Below are 17460 nucleotides of genomic sequence, written 5' to 3'. Positions count from 1 at the left end.
AGTTTGGGGAGAGGGACAACTCGAAATAGGGATTCTGGAGCTGCTCAAACGGCCTCAAGGGATGGCTGGGGACTTGGAGGAACCAGAGTTGTCATGCAGAGTTTAGAATTAGACGGAATCTAAGAGATCTTTAGGTTCACCCCCTTTCCATTCTATAGGAGAGGGAGATGAGGCCCCCATTGGGCAGGACTTGCCAAGCGTGACCCCAACAGCTGGCAGCTCACAGCTCTTCCTGGAGAACCCCAGGATGCCTGGGAAGGTGGGCTGGCCGCCCCACAGCCTGCTGCTAGGGGCTCTGTGTTCCCAAGGCCTGGGGCAGCCTTTGAGCTCAGCATTGGTGTTATTGATCCAGGCCCTCAAAACCAGTCCTTGTTCTATCTGGTCCCTTGTGAGCCTCATTTGTAGTGGAAACTGGACAGAAACTAGCAGAGAAAAAGCAGAAAGCCTCTGGGAAGCAGTGGTTGGAGGCCTGTTCGCGTTCACACTCAGAGCTCTCTAAAGTGTGGCTCACCTCCCTACACCAGCGATGTTGCGTTTTGACTGGGCCCCAAGGCCAAGCCAAGGGAGGGGCCCTGATGGGGTAATTCCAGGCATTTACATGAGGAGATGGTAGCATGCCACTCCTGGCCCCCTGAAATCACAGCTTCTGGGCAGGGACTGTCTCTGCCTTTGGAAAATACCAGCCTGGCTGTCAGACGTTACAAACCTTCGGCAGGGAAATGGTGTGAGCCTTCTTCCCAGCCTCTGACCTGCTTCTCCTGTCCCTGGATATGCTGTAACCCCTAAGTCCATCTGAGGGGCAGCATCTTGGGCTGCCTCCCTGCCATCCTCCCTCCCCAAAATCAGCCAGCTCAGGGTGGACATGGCCTCTCTTTAATGGAAGTCATGAGGTGCTTTGACACAAGGAACCAGCTTAGTTAAGGAGGTGCAGCCTCAGCAGCAGGTCAGGATGTTGTCTTCCTCCTCTGCCTTGGCCCCAGTGGAGGACAGGCATGCTGGCCAGAGGGCTCAGAAGATGTCGGAGATGATATAGTCAGTGTAGGCACCATCGATGAGTCCAGCCCCATTGTTGTGAATGAACCAGCAGGACACCTCGGCCCCATGCCGCGGGTCCTTGCTGTAGTCCTTTTGCAAACCCCTGTGCAGAGACAAGTCAGCTGGGGTCACCCTTCGGACCAGTAGGGCAGCACCTCCCCAGGAAGCCCACCCATGTGACACCTGGAGGAAGACCCGCAAGAACTGCAAAGTGGCCGAGGGCAGACATGAGTGGCAGGCAGGCTCACCCACCTGGTGACCGTGAGCCGGCGGTTCTTCACCACCATCGTGGCATCTGGCTTTGTGGGGTCGGAGCCTGGGCGGATGTCAGACACTTCAAAACCAATGGGGTGGAAAAATTGCCCTAGAAAGGCACATTGGAGACAGTGGTTACTGTCTCGGGGACTTGCTCCTGCCCTACACTCAGCAGGTACCCACTGCGGGCTTAGAGCATTGCTTGACCGCTTTTTTTCCAGGGCTTGACTGTTTCTGCTAAAAGTCCCAGTATGAAAAGCTACCTTTGGTTCACTTGCTGTAGAGAAGTAGATACATTTCTAGGTGGTCCTACCTCCTGTCTTTTAAAACGGGATCTGTCTGGGGAGAGAGGTTTGAGGGACAGGTGCCCATAGAGAGCAGTGTCTGTAGAAAGGCCACACAGGAGCAGTGTGGTCAGTGACCCACCCTACTCACAAGGTCCCTGGGAACCCTCTGGGCCTTTCTTTTTGCGATCAGACCTCTGCCCTTCACTTGCTCCCAGGCTCACTTAAGCGTTTGTTTCACTGTGTGTTTGCTCACAGCCTCACCAAGACAGCCCCTCAGATGGCTCTGCGCCTTTGAGGCCACACTGGAGGTGGGCCTGTCCTGGTGCCCAGCTATAGAGCTGACCGGTGGCCCCAGGTCCCACACATTCTCTGGCTTCAACACCCTGCCCCACAGCCCTGCCAGCCTGGCCAGCCGTACCCAGCAGCCCATGCGTCCGGGCTGACATCTGATGACTGTCCAGCACATAGAAGCCCAGGAAGTCCTGGTGGACGGAACTCCCTTTCCACACTCGGTGCAAAACAACCTCAAAGGTGCCGCCGTCGTCCACAGACACCACCAGGTTCCTCTTCTTATTGATGGTCACCACCACCCTGCAGGGCCAGGTGGCCGTGAGGGCAGGTGCAGCTGCACTGCATCCCTCTCCATTCGGCTGCCCTTGTCATCTGGGACCCAACCCTTATGACCACACCCCCACCCCATGGCCTTCATCCCCAGATGGCCGGCTGTTACCTGTTCCACACCCCTTCCACATGTTGCTATTGTGCATAGGGCCCTCGCAATGTGCCAGACCCTGTGCTAAGTGCTCTATGCAAACTGCATCATTCAGTTCTCACTCTGAGCCTGTGAAGTCCAAGGCTCAGAGAGGTTAAGTAACTTGCCCAAGGTGGCACAGCTGGTAAGCAGAGGAGCCAGGACTTGGACTTCAGGCTGTCTAATATCAGAGTCCGTGTTCTCTGACTCCCACTTGTCACCTGTGACTTCCACAGCAGACTCTCCCCACCTCTTCCTATACCTCTGCTACCAGCATTGCTACCAGCATTGCTCTGGTGCTCAGCAGAGTTTGTTGAATGAATGAATGAGTAAAGGAAGGAAAAATCATGAGACAACGCAGACTAAGACAGATGTCAAATGAGAAGCCCAGAGAAATCTGGAGTTCAACAGAGGAAGAGAGCAGGAGGGCTGAGGGGAAGAGGTGGCCTCTTTGCTGGGCCTGGGAGGATGAGCTGGCTTTGTTTGGTGGAGACGTGGATGGCATTCAGAGCTAAGATGCAGTGGGAACACAGATGCCATGCAGCCCAGAGGACTGGATATGTCTGGACCCAGAGGACATATCCAGGAACCAAGGGAAATGGAGGACTGGGTGGCCCATGGAGACTGACATGTCTGCACAGGCCACATGGGCGTCACCCACAGACATGGCTCAGGGACGAGGGCCCTGCAGACTCAGACAGCAGCGTCCTGGGCCCAGGCCACACCTCCCCCTGCTTCTTGCCCAGGCCCTGGCAGGTTACCCATCCTGCCGCAGCACAGCCTGATCCCTCCAGGAAAACACAGGCCCACCAGAGCCGGGGTTCAGCGTAATGTTCTGAGGAGTCACTTCCAACTGAAAGGCCGTGGCAGGGTTTGCGATTCCCAGCCGCCCGAAATACGTGCCGTCATGCTGCCCAGGGCTCCTGGCCTTGTTGCCAATGAGCTGCCCGTTCACTGAGAAGCCTGCAGTGGAGCAAGAGAGCATCCAGGTTGGGAAGGGGCCTACCTGGCTTTGCTCAGCAGGATCGTGCCTCCTTCCTAAGAGGTCCCTACGCTCTGCCTGTGCCACTCCGTCTTTGAGAGTCTCCTGCCTCGGGGTCTCCAGGTCTGGTCCTACACACAGCACCACCTCTGCTTCCTCTCCACCCCCCCTGCCATGCCAAATATCCCATACTCAGCTTTTGATTCTGGGTCTTAACGAAGATCTTGCCTCCCTGAGGACAGAACCCAGCCTGCTCCTTCTCTGGGGCCCCAGCCCCTAACACAGGGACAGGCTCCCATCATGCTGGAAGTGCATTGTGGGACCTCTTCACAGAGGTCTCCGCTGACCTGGGCAGCCACAGAGCCCCCTCCCTACTCTCACCCTGCCAACCTAGCACGTCTCATGCTCTGAAATGATCATCTCAGAATGTGTTCACCTGTTTGTCTTCCCCTTCCCTAAACTCTATGAAAGCAGGGACTATCTTGGCTCCCACTGCGTTCCCAGCCCCTCGCTGGTGCACAACAAACACTTGCAGATGGGCTGAGTGGCCAGGGAGGTAGGTGGACAGGAGGGAGCAGGGCTGAGATAAGGAGAGATAAGGGAATGGTTCCCATTCCCCATCACCAAGGCACTGCTGGGAGAGAGGCACTTGGAGGCTCTGCTCAGCCGTGCTTCGTGGAGAAGGTGGGGCAGGACCTTGACATATTTGCAGGACCCAGTATGAAATAAAAAGGAAGGGCCCCTTGTTTAAAAAGTGTTAAGGGTTTCAAGGCGGCAACGGAAGAACATTAAACCGGCCGGGCACAGTGGCTCACACCTGTAATCCCAGCACTTTGGGAGGCTGAGGTGGGCAGATTACCTGAGGTCAGGAGTTTGAGACCAGCCAGGTCAACATGGTGAAACCCCATCTCTACTAAACATACAAAAATAAGCCAGTCATAGTGGCATGCACCTGTAGTCCCAGCTACTCAGGAGGCTGAGGCGAGAGAATCACTTGAACCCAGGAGGCAGAGGTTGCAGTGAGCACAGATCACACCACTGTACTCCAGCCTGGGTGACAGAGCAAGACTGTCTCAAAAAAAATAAAAATAAAACAAGTCCCTGTGTGCCTACTCCAGTCACATGCCCATGAAGCTGGCCCTGTGCAGATGCAGCCAGGAGGATGGGGTGGGAAGGCAGCAGGCACAGCCCAGCCAGGTAGATGGTGCCCAGGCAGAGGGCAGTGGAGGCCTTGGCCACAGTCCTGTTTGTGGCTGAATGTTGAGGGCAGAGGAGCCCTGGCCCTGTCTGGCAGAGTTGTGATGCCTGCCATACCTGTGTTGGGGTCTTGTACCAGACTCAGGATCACACCAGGCTCCTCGTTGATGTTGAAGCACAGAGCGTCCTCTTTCTGGGGCACGTGGATGATGAAGTGAGGGTCCGTGTCCACTGGGGGCACAGCATGGAATTCGTTAGATTGGACATCGGGCAGATGGGGCTGGCCAGGGGCTGGGGTTCAGCTAGGTAGGTCCCAGAAAGAGAGAGAGACAGAGACAGAGAGAGAGAGAGAGAGAGAGTCAGGCAGGGTGGGTCCCAAACCAGGGTGTCCCTCAGACCCTTCCAAGGACTCACCGCCGGTCACTCGGTCTGGCAGCCGCTGGGTATTGGAGCTGGAACGAGTAGGAGAAGGCTGCAAGGCTGACAGCACGAACGCTGATGGGAAGGGGAGTGGCATTTAGAAGCAGGGCAGCCAGGCCTTCCCTGGAGCTGCTGATCCCTCTGATGACTCTTTCCTCATTGGTGGGGTTAGCCTGAGGCCACCAAGCAAGGATGTCCACTCAACATCACATGCCCTTGACTGGCTCTCGGGACACGGGAACAGAAGCTTGGCCTGGCATGTTTAACTGGCCCCCTCTCTGTCTCCTCCCACAAGGACCTCAGGTTGGGGAGGCCAGGCTGTTCCAGGGTCTGTTCTAAGGATTCCCAGTGACAGGCAGTGAAGACAGCTAGAATGGAGGAAGAAAGCCAACTGGGTAATAATCAGGGAGGTGTAGAGATGTGAATGGCCAGGATGGCTGCCACTTACTCCTCCTGGGTCCCAGCATCTCTGTAGAAGACAAAGGCATATTATTGAAGGCAGTGTCACCCACGGCGCCCCACACGAAAGGCATGCAGCTCTGTTCACAACAGGCCTGGACCTAGCCCTCCCTCTGGGAGTCTCAGCCCTCCCCTGGGGTCCTGCCTTCTCACAGACATACGCTCACACCAAGAGGGGACCGGTGGAGGCTGCTGGGTGTTCAGCCTGCACAAAAGCTCACAAAGCGTGGCAGGGAGTTTGCGGTGATGTGGAGAAGGGTGGCTCAGGGGACGGAAGAACGGGAAGGAGTGGAGTCGGGGAAGAAGAAGGATGGGGAGCTGCGTGCCTGGGGCCAGAGGACCTGCCACCTGCCCAGCCACCGAAGCCCAGAGCTGAAACTAATGCAATTTAAAACTCACCCAAAGGTGGAGAATCTGGAAGGGAGGGAAAGAGAAAAGAATTAAAGCCCCAGAGGTTTTTGGCCCACGGCCTCCCCTTCTGCAGACCCCTGCAGCCTATACCCTCTGAGGGCTTGTCGATGATGGGCTTCAGGCCGTCCTGATCCGCCATGCCCCTGATGCTCATGGAGGTCAGCGGGGTCACAAACCCATAGTCCAGCGACATCCGCAGGGCCTGGGATGACAGGTTGGCTCTCTCCTCCCCGTCCACCTTCATCCTGCATTCAAGACAGAGGCTGGCTCCAAGCCCTGACTTGCACAGCCCTCATCCTTTCACCTAGCCATTCACTCACTCATTCATTCATTCATTCATTCGACACATATGTATTAAGCCCCCATGGTATCCTGTGTAGTGGCTATGTCTTCAGGGGCCTCCAGGTTTAATGATTTCTTACAGAGATCACTTGGAGATTTGGGGGGATCGAGGGGTATGCCTCAGAGATATGCAGAGCAGTTAATAGCTGTGAGATCCGGGTCAAGAGGTCTAACCTCCCTGAGCCTCCCTGTGCTGACTGAGGGTAAATAGCAGGCTGCCTTGTGCCCTGGTGGGCCCACCCGGACTGTTGACTGACTGGTTGATATTAACTCAGTGAGCCAAGCAGAAGAGGAAAGTAAATCTGACCTACCTGCCTGAGAACCACCCCTCCTCTGCTCACCTGCAAAGGGTGAGGGGACTCTGGGTGGTCAGTGCCCACGTGGGGCAGCTGCAGGGGCCCTACCGCTTGGCCAGCAGCTCCTGGATGGTGAGGTAGGCCCAGAGGCGCTCGACGTGGTTCTCCAGCATGTGGCCACGCTCTCGGAGCAGTTTCTTCATCTCCTCCTCATCCACTAGGCAGGTTGTACTGAATTCTTGCCCCTCCTGAGAGTTGAGGTACAGAGAGGGGCGGTGCACCATGATGAGCACGGCCCCTGGCTAGTGCTCAGGACTCTGAGGGGTCCATTTCATCTGGTCTCTGCAGCTTCGTCCTCAGCATCACCTGCTTTCCTGAGCCTGTTCGCCTCATCCTATTCGTTCATTCTTGCCAAGCACCCTCTGTGAGCCAGGCTTGGCCTGGACCCTAGGGATCCTATGGAATGGGAGAACTAGGCCCTGCCTTGTGGAGTTTCTCTGGGGGAGGCCCATAAGCACACAGCTGTTTCCACTATGACCCACTCCAAATGCCCACCCAGTTCTAGGCAGGCTGCACCATTCAACTTGCCACGGCACACAAATGTGCCTCCTCCATCCAGCTACGTTAACTGTGGCACCACTTCCCAAGGGCATCCTATGCACCAGCTGCTGCCTACGGGTATTATATGGATTATTCCATTTGCTCCACACAATGCTCTGGTGCAGTATGGTACAGAAAAGGAAACTGAGGCCTAGAGAACTGGACCCCTTGCCCAAGGATGCCCAGCTGTCAGGGTGGCACCAGGGTCCAGCTCAACTCTCCTTACTCAAAGCCTGAGTTCTGAACCTTTGACCACACTGTAGGGCATTGTCTGTGTTCTGGAGGGCAGGGTCCAGGTCTCACATGCCTGTCCCCACCACACACAGGTGCACATACACACATGCACTGCACCATGGCACAAAACCTGGCACACAGTAGGTGTTCAGGAAACGGTTATCAAATGAGAAGGGAGAGGTTGGTTTCTTGTTCTCTTGCACCTTGGGATGAATGATGTGAAAAATAACAATTGGTCACTGGGGGCCAAGGGACTGCAACGGATCAGGGCCCTATTGGCCCCATTCTAGCCAATCCAGCCCCCAGGATGCCTGTGTGGAGGGATGTTCAGGACTGGGGTGTATGTGGCATGATGGGGGTGAGGGCACTACTCTGGGGAAAGAGAGGCCTCTGGGGGTTGGCAGGAATGGGGAACAGTGTGGGTTTGGAGCCTCTAGGGTGCTGCCTGGCCTCTCCACCCTCCATCGCCCACCATTTACCCCATGGGCCCGCACATCAGCCTTGAAGCTGCTCTGTTTGTTGTCAGCAACGCGCCCGGCCACCACAATCTCTGAGCCTTCGTAGTACTGTTTGTGGCGGTTCTGGGTCAGGGCCAAGACAGCATCCTGGGGGTACTGCAAATCCACATCCACCAGCAGGGGTTTGGCTACCTGGCTGTAGAAACCCTGCAGGGATAGAGGTCGCAGCCTTAGAGCTGAGCATCCTGGGCCCCTGATGGGAAGCCTGCCCACAAAGTGGAGTGCTGGGAATTCCCAAGTTAGAGAAGAAATCTGAGGGTCCGAGAGGTCAAGTAGCTGGCTCGAGGTCATGCTGCTGATTTTCTTTCTTTCTTTTTTTTTTTTTTTTGAGAAAGAGTCTCACTGTGTTGCCCAGGCTGGAGTGCAGTGGCATAATCTCAGCTCATTGCAACCTCCATCTCCTGGGCTCAAGCGGTTCTCCTGCCTCAGCCTCTCAAGTAGCTGAGACTACAGGCACGCACCAACACACCCGGCTAATTTTTGTATTTTTAGTAGAGACGGGGTTTCACCATGTTGGCCAGGCTGGTCTCAAACTCCTGATCCACTCACCTCGGCCTCCCAAAGTGCTGGGATTACAGGCTTGAGCCACCACGCCTGGCCCATGCAGCTGATTTGAAATCTATGCCAGAGCTTTATCTGCTCATCTAGGCTGATGGGCAAATGGCCACCAAGGCTGGGCTCCCTATGGCATGCCATTGGAGGTACAGGGGGTTGTGAGGGGAGACCTGCAGCTGCTGGGTGGCATCACGGTCCTCGTAGATTCTCTGGGCCCGTCCGTTGTTCTCCATGGACATGACCTCCAGAAAGTTAAAGTCCACATTGTGGCCGAAACCCAGGTTGTAGAGCGGGAACCTGCCCCGGATGGCGTTGCGGACGTTCTTGAGGATTTGGGAACGGTCTGTCACCCCTGCAGCCACACACCTGGGTAGTGACGGGATGCTGGCCCACAGGCATGTGGGGCATGAGGGGGCCCTGGGGAACACTCCCTGAGGCTCAAGCCTTCCATCTCAGAGCATCTCCAGTCTCCCGGGCGTCCTGAGACATCACCTCCTCCTTGCTCTCCTGGGAGACTGCAGCAGCTACCAACAGCTCCTCACAGACCCCGCCCATCTAGGTAGGTCCATCAGCAGCAGGTCTGATTCTGCTCGAAACCCTGCCATGGCTCCTTTGCCGTGGGACCCTGCTGACCTTCCCAACCTTGTTTCACCCCATCTGCACAGGCCCACAGTTCCCAGGCAGGCTATGCCAGTGCACACACCCCTTTTATGACTTAAGCTGCCCCTTCTGCCTGGGATTCCTTCCTGACACTCTCTCCTCTTTCTAGACTGAGCTCAGGAGTCACCTCCTCCAGAAGGCCCTCCCAGACATCCCCCTGGGTCAGATGTCCCTTGTCTATGGTTCCACAGCCCCAAGCACCCTGTTCTTTCAGAGCCCTCAGTATCTACTCCTGGATCTCCCTCCCCAAGTAGATCCTGGGCTCTTTGAGGGCAGAGATATGTCTTGTTCTGTTGGTATTTCAGTCCCTAGCCCCAGGCTTAGCACACAGTAGGCAATAAATAAATAGTTCATTAAACCATAAACAGAAGCATGGAATCCTGCCCATCCTCCAGGGACTCGTACAGACCTGTGTCATTTAGAAATTTCCAATTTCTCAACTCACAGAACAGAAGTACACCATGGAGCTCCCACAGACTTTGTGGTCTGAATTGTTTTTTTAGACCAGTGCTTGACATTGCTCTGAGCCTTTCTGCCCCCTGATGGCATCTCCAATGGTTGGGTTTCCAACTTCAGCTTGCATGTCTCAGGTGACAAGATCACCACCTCCCAAGGCAGCCCCCAAGGTGCTTACCCTCTGTGGGATCGCCGTCTGTCAACATGATGAGAATTGAGGCATGGTTGCTGAGTTCTGGGAGGCTTGCCTGAACTTGGTTCAAGATCTCAATTCCCCGGAGCAAACCTCCATTCAGGTTTGTGGCTGCAAAGAAGAGAAAGCAGACCAGTGTATGCCCTCGTTCTGGAGGGACAGAGGTGACATCAAGGTGGCCTGAGACCCCCACCCTTACCCTCATCCAGGGAAAAGCGCCGCACAAAGTCTTTAGCCGCTTGTACGTTGGCCTCAGATGCTTGCACCAGTGAGCCCTTCCATGATTGCACTCGAGACCCAAAAAGAACCAGATCAAAGTAGTCTCCTGGCTGCAAGTCCCCCAGAATTTTAAGGAGTGCCTCCTTGGTCTGCAAGGACAGAACAGTCAGTAAACTGACAGGGCCCCAAGGTTGTCCCAGGACAGCACCTTCCATCAACTCCAATACCTGTTTCAGAGATCCACAGAGTGGACAAGCAGGAGGAGATAGGACAACCAGGTGACCCCGAGACAGAAGCATCGTGCCGGGCCTTGGGGTGGATGAGGGGGGTGGAGAAGGCAAAGGAACCCAGGATGGGGAAAAGAAATGATCAGGAGTTCTGGAGGGGCAGGATTAACAGAAAGGACCCCAGGAGTTGTGCTTCTAGAATACTCCTTGTCCAGCCATGTCTACTGCACCATGGAGAGAGCACTCCAAACCCTGTGGGTGGAGAGCTATTCCCTGCTATAAGATGCCTCCCCACAGACCACCATAATTACCCCCAGCACTTGTAGTGCACAGGTTTCCTCTTCTAAGCACTTCCCCAGGGGTAACTCCATGACCCTGTGGACACCATTGTCAGTCCCATTTTTTGCCATTGAGGAGAGGTGAATGCACTTTCTCACAACTGCACAGTGAGGAAGTGATGCTGATTCTGGAGATGCTAACCACTGGGATTTCCTGTTAAATCACCCTGCCTCTGACCAGGAGGATAAATCCCAAACCAGACTCTGGCAGCAAAACTGGCATGCGGTGAGCAAAGGGGCTGCGGAAGCTTCTGCTGGGTGAGCTGTTTCAAGCTGCAGCCTACCTGCTTCACTTTCTGGCCTCTCATGGAGCCACTGATGTCAATCACAAAAACCACATTCTTGTTCATGTTTGTCAGGTTTTGGGGGGCGAAGAAGTGGGCAAAGTGGTTATTGGCCACCTGAAATAGAGGAGAACAAGTGAGGCCACTCTCACAGCACCCCTTGCCCATCCTCTAGGTGCTGAGCCAGAAGCTCAGGGCTTACCAGGAGGTCGCAGATCTTGTCTCGACTGACATCATAGGTCACCTTGAAATGCCCATTCAGTAAGGATGTAGAGCATGTGGGGCAGGACTGCTGCTGGCTCACAGTGGGACGGAACAGCACGTGACCCTGGAACCGTCAAGAGTCTGAGCCATTACTGGTTTGTCTAACCACAAACAGGATGTTTGAAAAGACAACATAAGAAGGTGTGTGTGTGTGTGTGTGTGTGTGTGTGTGTTTGCATGGGTACAGAAACGAGTTTGGTGGGCCACTCACTCACTTAGCTGTTGAGAGCACACACCTGTAGGTAGTGGGAGAGATGACCCATTCCCTTGCTTATACTCTTCTGAATCATGGGGGTTTTCTACAGTGAACATCATCACTTTGGGTATATAAATAAGAACAAAATAACAGCAATGTGATAGCATGGGAGACATCTGTCAACTCAAACTGTTGACATCTGTCAGCTCATCTGTCAACACTACAATACTGTGCTGGGAAATAAAAGCTGCCCAGGTTGACAAAGAACAGAGACTGGAAGGAAGGGTCCAGGATGGAAGCTGAGGTCTGGTTGGAGTTGGTGATGTGCTTGGGGAAGCTAGTGATGGTTTTTATTCAATACTTTCTATATTCCTGGACTTCATACATTTTTCTATAAAGAAATTTTTGTTTGTTATAAAAGTAAGATAAGCTCATCAAAAAGAAGCAGAAGCAAAAGGAAGAAGCAGCAGCAGAGAAGAAGAAGAAGAAGAGAAGCAGCAGTGAAGAAGAAGAAGGAGAAGAAGAAGAGGAGGAGGGGAGGAGGAGGAGGTGGTGGAGGAAGAGGAGAGAAAGGAAGGAAGATAAAATAGAACCTTGAAAAATTCTTGGGAAGAGAAGAACCCATCCCTTTGTTCCCCTACAGAAAGCAAGCATGTTTGCTAACACTCTGAGGTGTCATATTTTGTTTAAAAGGAAGCCTCTCTAAACTGTAAGAAGCACTTCTTTTAAATGAACTGTGGTGCAGGCTCTACATAAGTGGGAACTAAAGGGTTTGTTCCCGGCTCGGGTTAGGTGCAAGTCAGGAAGCAGGGCATTGCCCATCCATACAACACACTCCTCCAGGAACCTGGGATGGGGGCGAGCCAGGTGCTTCTGGGATTCCTGCAAATGGTGGCAAGCGACAAATCGTTGGGTAGGCCAAAGGTCTTTCCAAACTTATGTTTCCAAGAAACCTGAAGCTTGGAGTCCTAACCACACCAGCACATGAGGTTTATTTATGTGCTAGATGTTTCCCCGAATGCTCTTCCATGGGCGTGAGGCAGGCAAAGAGGGCACTGAGGCCCAAGTAAGCCAGCGACTCACCCTGGACCATACAGCCAGTGTGTGGTGGAGCTGGAGCTGGCTTCTTCCCCACCTCAGCATGCAGGACTTTGCTAAATTGCCCTGAGAACCAGGATTGCTGAGTTCTCCTAGGCACCAATCACATGACACCAGCCTCTCTCATCCTGAGGGCAGACCACAGCCCCTGCCTGGTTTCTCGGCTAAGGCTGGACATTCCATAAGGGGTGGGCAGGCTGAGAAGTCCCCAAAGGGCCCCCCTTTGCCATCCCATGTACCTTTTTTCCTGAGAAGGACTTCTTGATAGTTTGAGCTGCCAGTTCCTTGGGCAGGAAAGAGGCCTGGGCATCCAGCTTGCTGATCCCCTGGGGCTCGAAGATGTCCACATCGATCTGCATCATTGAAGCAAATTCTCTTTTTTTTTTTTTTAAGATGGGATCTTGCTTTGTTGCCCAGGCTGGCCTCGAACTCCTGGGCTCAAGCCATCCCCTGCCTCAGCCTCCCTCGTAGCTTGGATTATGGGCTCACACCACACTGAAGCAAATTCTCTACCAGGACTCCCACTCACCAAGTCTCAGCCAAGAGCCAACATGTGTCCTGGCCACCTACTGTGTGCAGCACCCACCCAGCCCTGATCACAGGGCCTGGTACTCAGTAGGCACTCCAAAGATACTGACCAAATGAAGGTGTACATGCCTGCATCCTTCAACTCAGCCACTACTTAGGTGCCAGCAATAATTCCAGGCCCTCAGGCTGCACGGGACTTTCTGGTTTACAAAATTACCTGGACATTCAGTACTTCTTGTGATCCCTGTGGCGGTCCTGGGACCCACAATAATCCCCCATTTAGCAGATGAGCAAACCGAAGCTCAGAGATAAAGAGGAAGTTAGAGAGTTCAGGGAGTTCCCTGCTAAAGAAGAGCGCATGAGAGCTCACCCTGAGGAGTTAATCCCTGTCCCTGTGTTCTCAGGCCTGGGTGACACATGGTGGGTGCTCAATTAGTGTTGGGAGCCATGGTGACAGAGAGAGGGGCAGGACCCCTGCCCTGGGACCTGTGATCTACCTCAAAATGATGCACCAGCTGCTTAGGCTTGACTTTGATGACAATTTCATACTGCTTAAGGTTTCTCTTCAGCATTTCCTCATAGGTCAGCTGAAACGTGACCTTGCTCTGGGGATTGACGGTGAGGTGGATGGTGAATTGCTCCATAGTTCTCCCCGAGGCCCTGGATGTGCCACCAGAGGCAACAGCAGACAGACAGAGGGTAAATGACATGTGGGTCTTTGTCACTTAATATGTGGCCATCAGAATTTATTTCTCTTAGATGAGTGCTGCTCCCAGGTTTCCTTGGATCTCACAAATGTGTCAGCTGGCTGGTCAGGGTCAGGGCCCAAGATGGGGGGGCCCACTTCTCCCAGTGGCAGATCTGGGAAAAGGGCAACTGCACAGCAGCCTGTTCAGTGCACTGTGCTGGCATCTGGGTTTGAGCTGTTTGCTCACCCTTCCATCATCCTGGGCTGTTCTCCACCAAAGCCACCTTGCAGCTGTCAGCTCTGTCCTGGCTGGGGAGGGCAACCCTAGAGATGAGACCAGCAGGGCCCAGAACTCACCTGACAAGGCCGGCATTCTCTCCTGAGATAGCTGCTTTCCGGTACTGCTTCCATGCAGTCACCTTGTCCTTTATGTCTCCAATAAATGCGTTTCCATCTGCCGTACTGCAGGGAGGGGAGGATACCCACAGGAAAGATGAGCCTCCTGACCATACAGGTCCTGAGAGGGCCTGTCCATGTGAGCCCTTGGATAAGGACACCTCCTGACTGGCCTTCCACTGCCCATGGTGGAACTCAGGAGTCCATGGGCAATGAGGTGAGCAACCCAGGTCAGAGGCCAGCAAGAAGCCTCAGACGCTGACCTTGGCTCCTTGGTTTCTAGCCTGAAACATGCTGTAGGGGCCCCAGTTTGCCTCCAAGATGGGAGGCAAGCACAGATCTAAAGGGCTTCTTCCTCCCCTCAGAGCCAGGGCTGGTCTGTGGCCCTTCTAGAAGGAGGAGATGCTCTGTGCTATCTGGCCACTCCGATCCTTGTTCTTAGGCTGGGACTAGTAAGCGGCATCCCTGGGAGAGGGCATGGGAGTTGGGCAGGCACGCACATGGCAAAGTCACTGATGAAGGCTGTCTTGGGGATTTCCACGTCGAAGGCCACTTCCCTGGCTTCACTGGCAGTGTTGACCACTTGGCTGGTGACAACATAGTGGGCAAAGCGAGAGGTGACTTTGCAGTTGACTTTCAAACTCCGGATGAACACGCCATCGACAGCCTAAAGTGAGACATGAAGGAGCTGTGGACCGAGACAGAGCCTCTGTCGGTGAGGTACTTCCTGTGGTGTGGGGGCTTGGCACTCAGCTCCAGTGCATGGTGCCCAGATGCCGGAAGAACAGATCAGACCTCCCAGGAAGACCCCTGCTCTTTAGCTGAGACTGTGCTGTGGAGCATGAGGTGAGATGGGAACAAGTCCCCATTTCTAGGACCCTGGAGAGTACCCCCTGCCTATGGCCCTGACAGAGGGGTCCACCCCTGAGGGGTTGGGAAAAGCAAGCCTGTAAAAAGGGCTCCGTCACAGACCCCTTTGCTAGGACTCTTACTCACGGTGTCCACAGCCTGTCGCTTCTGCAAAACAAAATCAGGGTCAAGTGTGAGAGGAAAACTCAGGAGACTGCGGCCTCAGTTCAGGGGTGGGAGTGGAACGTAGCCTGTGTCCTCTGCCCCTTAGCCTCACCTCCTTGGTGCTGCTAGGAGGTCACCGCTCCACTCAGAAGTGGTGGAGGTGGTGGGGGTGGCCCTGGCCCCTGGAGTGGGGGTCTTGTGTCCCGCCCGGGGCCTCATCCAGGTTCAGCTGCCTATTTCTGCCCTGTGGGTTTAGCCACATACCTCGCTGCTCTTGGACCTGCCTGTAGCCAAGCTCAGGGCAGGCACGGCCTGCAGGACGAGGAGAGACACCAGGTACACGCACAACAGCAGCCCCCGAAGCCCCATGGCACCATCCATGCTCTAAGGCTCCCGCTGCCCTGTCACCTCACTCAGACCAGTAATCAATACAGTGCTGGATAAACATGGATTAAACATTAGACAAGGTGCAGGCAAATATTAATGACAAAAACTGCAATGACTTTTGCACCAACCTAACACAGTTTGAGGAATCAAAATTTGGCAGTGGAAGCTTTCTGCCTGGGGTGGGGTTCCCAGCTCTGGGCGGTGTAAACTCCTGATGGGGCTCCAGACCGTGTCCCTCTGTGTAGAACTGCACTTAGCCTATGTGAACTGTGAGGACCCCCGGATGGCTCATCTCTTCCTCGGGCTGGCACAGGGCAGCACCAGTGACACGGTGACACGTCACAAGAAGCAACAGTTAAAAATGGATTTCTAAACTTCATTAGGCTTTACTTTTTTTTTTTGAGATGGAGTTTTGGTCTTGAGTGCTAGAGTGCAATGGCAGGATCTCGGCTCACTGCAACCTTTGCCTCCTGGGTTCAAGTGATTCTCCTGCCTCAGCCTCCCAAGTAGCTGGGATTACAGGTGCACACCACTATGCCCAGCTAATTTTTGTATTTTTAGTAGAGACAGGGTTTCACCACGTTGGCCAGGCTGGTCTCGAACTCCTGACCTCAGGTGATCTGCCCATCTCAGCCTCCCAAAGTGCTAGGATTACAGGAGTGAGCCATTGCTCCTGGCCAGGCTTTACTTTCAAAATTCCTTTTTATTTTTTTTTTTTTTGAGACAGAGTCTCGCTCTGTCACCCAGGCATCCGGAGTGCAGTGGCCGGATCTCAGCTCACTGTGAGCTCTGCCTCCTGGGTTTACGCCATTCTCCTGCCTCAGCCTCCTGAGTAGCTGGGACTACAGGCGCCCGCCACCTCGCCTGGCTAGTTTTTTATATTTTTTTAGTAGAGACGGGGTTTCACCATGTTAGCCAGGATGGTCTCGATCTCCTGACCTTGTGATCCGCCCGTCTCGGCCTCTCAAAGTGCTGAGATTACAGGCTTGAGCCACCGCGCCCGGCCTTTTTTTTTTAAAGACAGGGTCTCCCTCTGTCACAGAGGCTGAAGTGCAGTGGGCGATCTTGGTTCACTGCAGCCTCGACCTCCCAGACTCAACTGATCTACCCACCTCAGCCTTCTGAGTAACTGGGACCACAGGAATGTGGCACCACACCCAGCTGATCATTTTTATTTTCTGTTGAAACAGGGTTTCAGTCGGGCGAGGTGGCTCATGCCTGTAATATCAGCACTTTGGGAGGCTGAGGCAGGCAGATCACTTGAGGCCAGGAGTTACAGCCCAGCCTGGGCAACATGGTGAAACCCCATCTCTACCAACAATACAAAAATTAGCCAGGCATGGTGACACGCATCTGTGGTTCTAGCTACTCGGGAGGCTGAGGCAGGAGAATAGCTTGAGCCTGGGAAGTGGTGGTTGCAGTGAGGCGAGATTGTGCCACTGCACTCTAGCCTGGGTGACAGAGTGAGACTGTCTCCAAAAATAAAGAAAGAAAAGAAAAGAGAAAGAAAGAAAGAAAGAAAGAAAGAAAGAAAGAAAGAAGGAAAGAAAGAGAAAGAAAGAAACAAGGTCTGACTTTTTTGCCTAGACTCTTTCAAAATTCTTTCAGCATCAACACACTTTTCAGTCATGCTTTGGCCTGGGAGGCAGACACGGTGGCTTAGAAAGTGTGTGACATCCAGCCATGCTGGTGATTCTCACAGGGCTAACCTGGTATTAGCTCTGTCAGAGACAGTCTGGATGGACGGGGTGAGGTGTGATGGGAGATCCATGCTTTAGGCCAATTGTTTCACCTTTCTGGAGGTTCTTACCCAGATCTAGAAAGAACAGAAGTGAGCTTCCTTGTTCTTACACCTGGGCAGGGAGGCCTGGCAGATAAAGGATAAAGGGGAGCTGAAGATGAATGACATGTTTTCATAATAGAGGACTCATTTGTGTCATGAATTCCTCTAAAGCCTTTATTGTGTAATTTTATCCTCACAACATTTCTGGGACACTGGTCCCACACCAAGCGACAGAACAGGGATTCAAACCAGGTGTCTCAGGCTCTGAAGCCCAAGCCCATCATGTAACGACAGAGAAGCAGACTTGAAGATCCTAGAGATAGGAGTTCCCAGAGACCCATCTTGCACCTGCAGTTTCTTATTTTTTATGGCCAAACCCACCCTGTT

At 53.8% G+C, this 17460-nt stretch overlaps 1 protein-coding gene across 3 annotated transcripts; it reads right to left on the bottom strand.

The window, feature by feature from the left end:
- Positions 1-857: 857 nt before the first annotated feature.
- On the bottom strand, positions 858-15314 carry ITIH1 (inter-alpha-trypsin inhibitor heavy chain 1). Of its 3 annotated transcripts, XM_011958232.1 has the most exons (22): positions 15168-15314; positions 14886-14906; positions 14390-14556; positions 13851-13955; positions 13303-13465; positions 12517-12630; positions 10922-11047; positions 10720-10836; positions 9851-10019; positions 9637-9762; positions 8513-8694; positions 7749-7934; positions 6544-6683; positions 5888-6042; positions 5786-5800; positions 5376-5396; positions 4922-5002; positions 4625-4738; positions 3090-3291; positions 1996-2168; positions 1288-1399; positions 858-1138 (listed from the first exon to the last, which is right to left on the bottom strand). In XM_011958232.1, exons 1-22 carry the CDS (start codon positions 15282-15284, stop codon positions 1009-1011), a joined length of 2736 nt encoding a protein of 911 aa, XP_011813622.1. In that variant the 5' UTR covers positions 15285-15314; the 3' UTR covers positions 858-1008. The 3 variants fall into 3 exon arrangements, with proteins under 3 accessions (XP_011813622.1, XP_011813623.1, XP_011813624.1); XM_011958233.1 differs by lacking the exons at positions 13303-13465; positions 13851-13955; positions 14390-14556; positions 14886-14906; positions 15168-15314 and adding an exon at positions 12807-12979; XM_011958234.1 differs by lacking the exons at positions 13303-13465; positions 13851-13955; positions 14390-14556; positions 14886-14906; positions 15168-15314 and adding an exon at positions 12916-12974.
- Between the last annotated feature and the right edge of the window lie 2146 nt (positions 15315-17460).

This window comes from Colobus angolensis, unplaced genomic scaffold (assembly GCF_000951035.1).
Source record: "Colobus angolensis palliatus isolate OR3802 unplaced genomic scaffold, Cang.pa_1.0 Scaffold462, whole genome shotgun sequence".
NCBI classification, from domain to species: domain Eukaryota; kingdom Metazoa; phylum Chordata; class Mammalia; order Primates; family Cercopithecidae; genus Colobus; species Colobus angolensis.
Note: the sequence above shows the minus strand (reverse complement) of the source record. Positions and strands in the feature narration are given on the sequence as shown.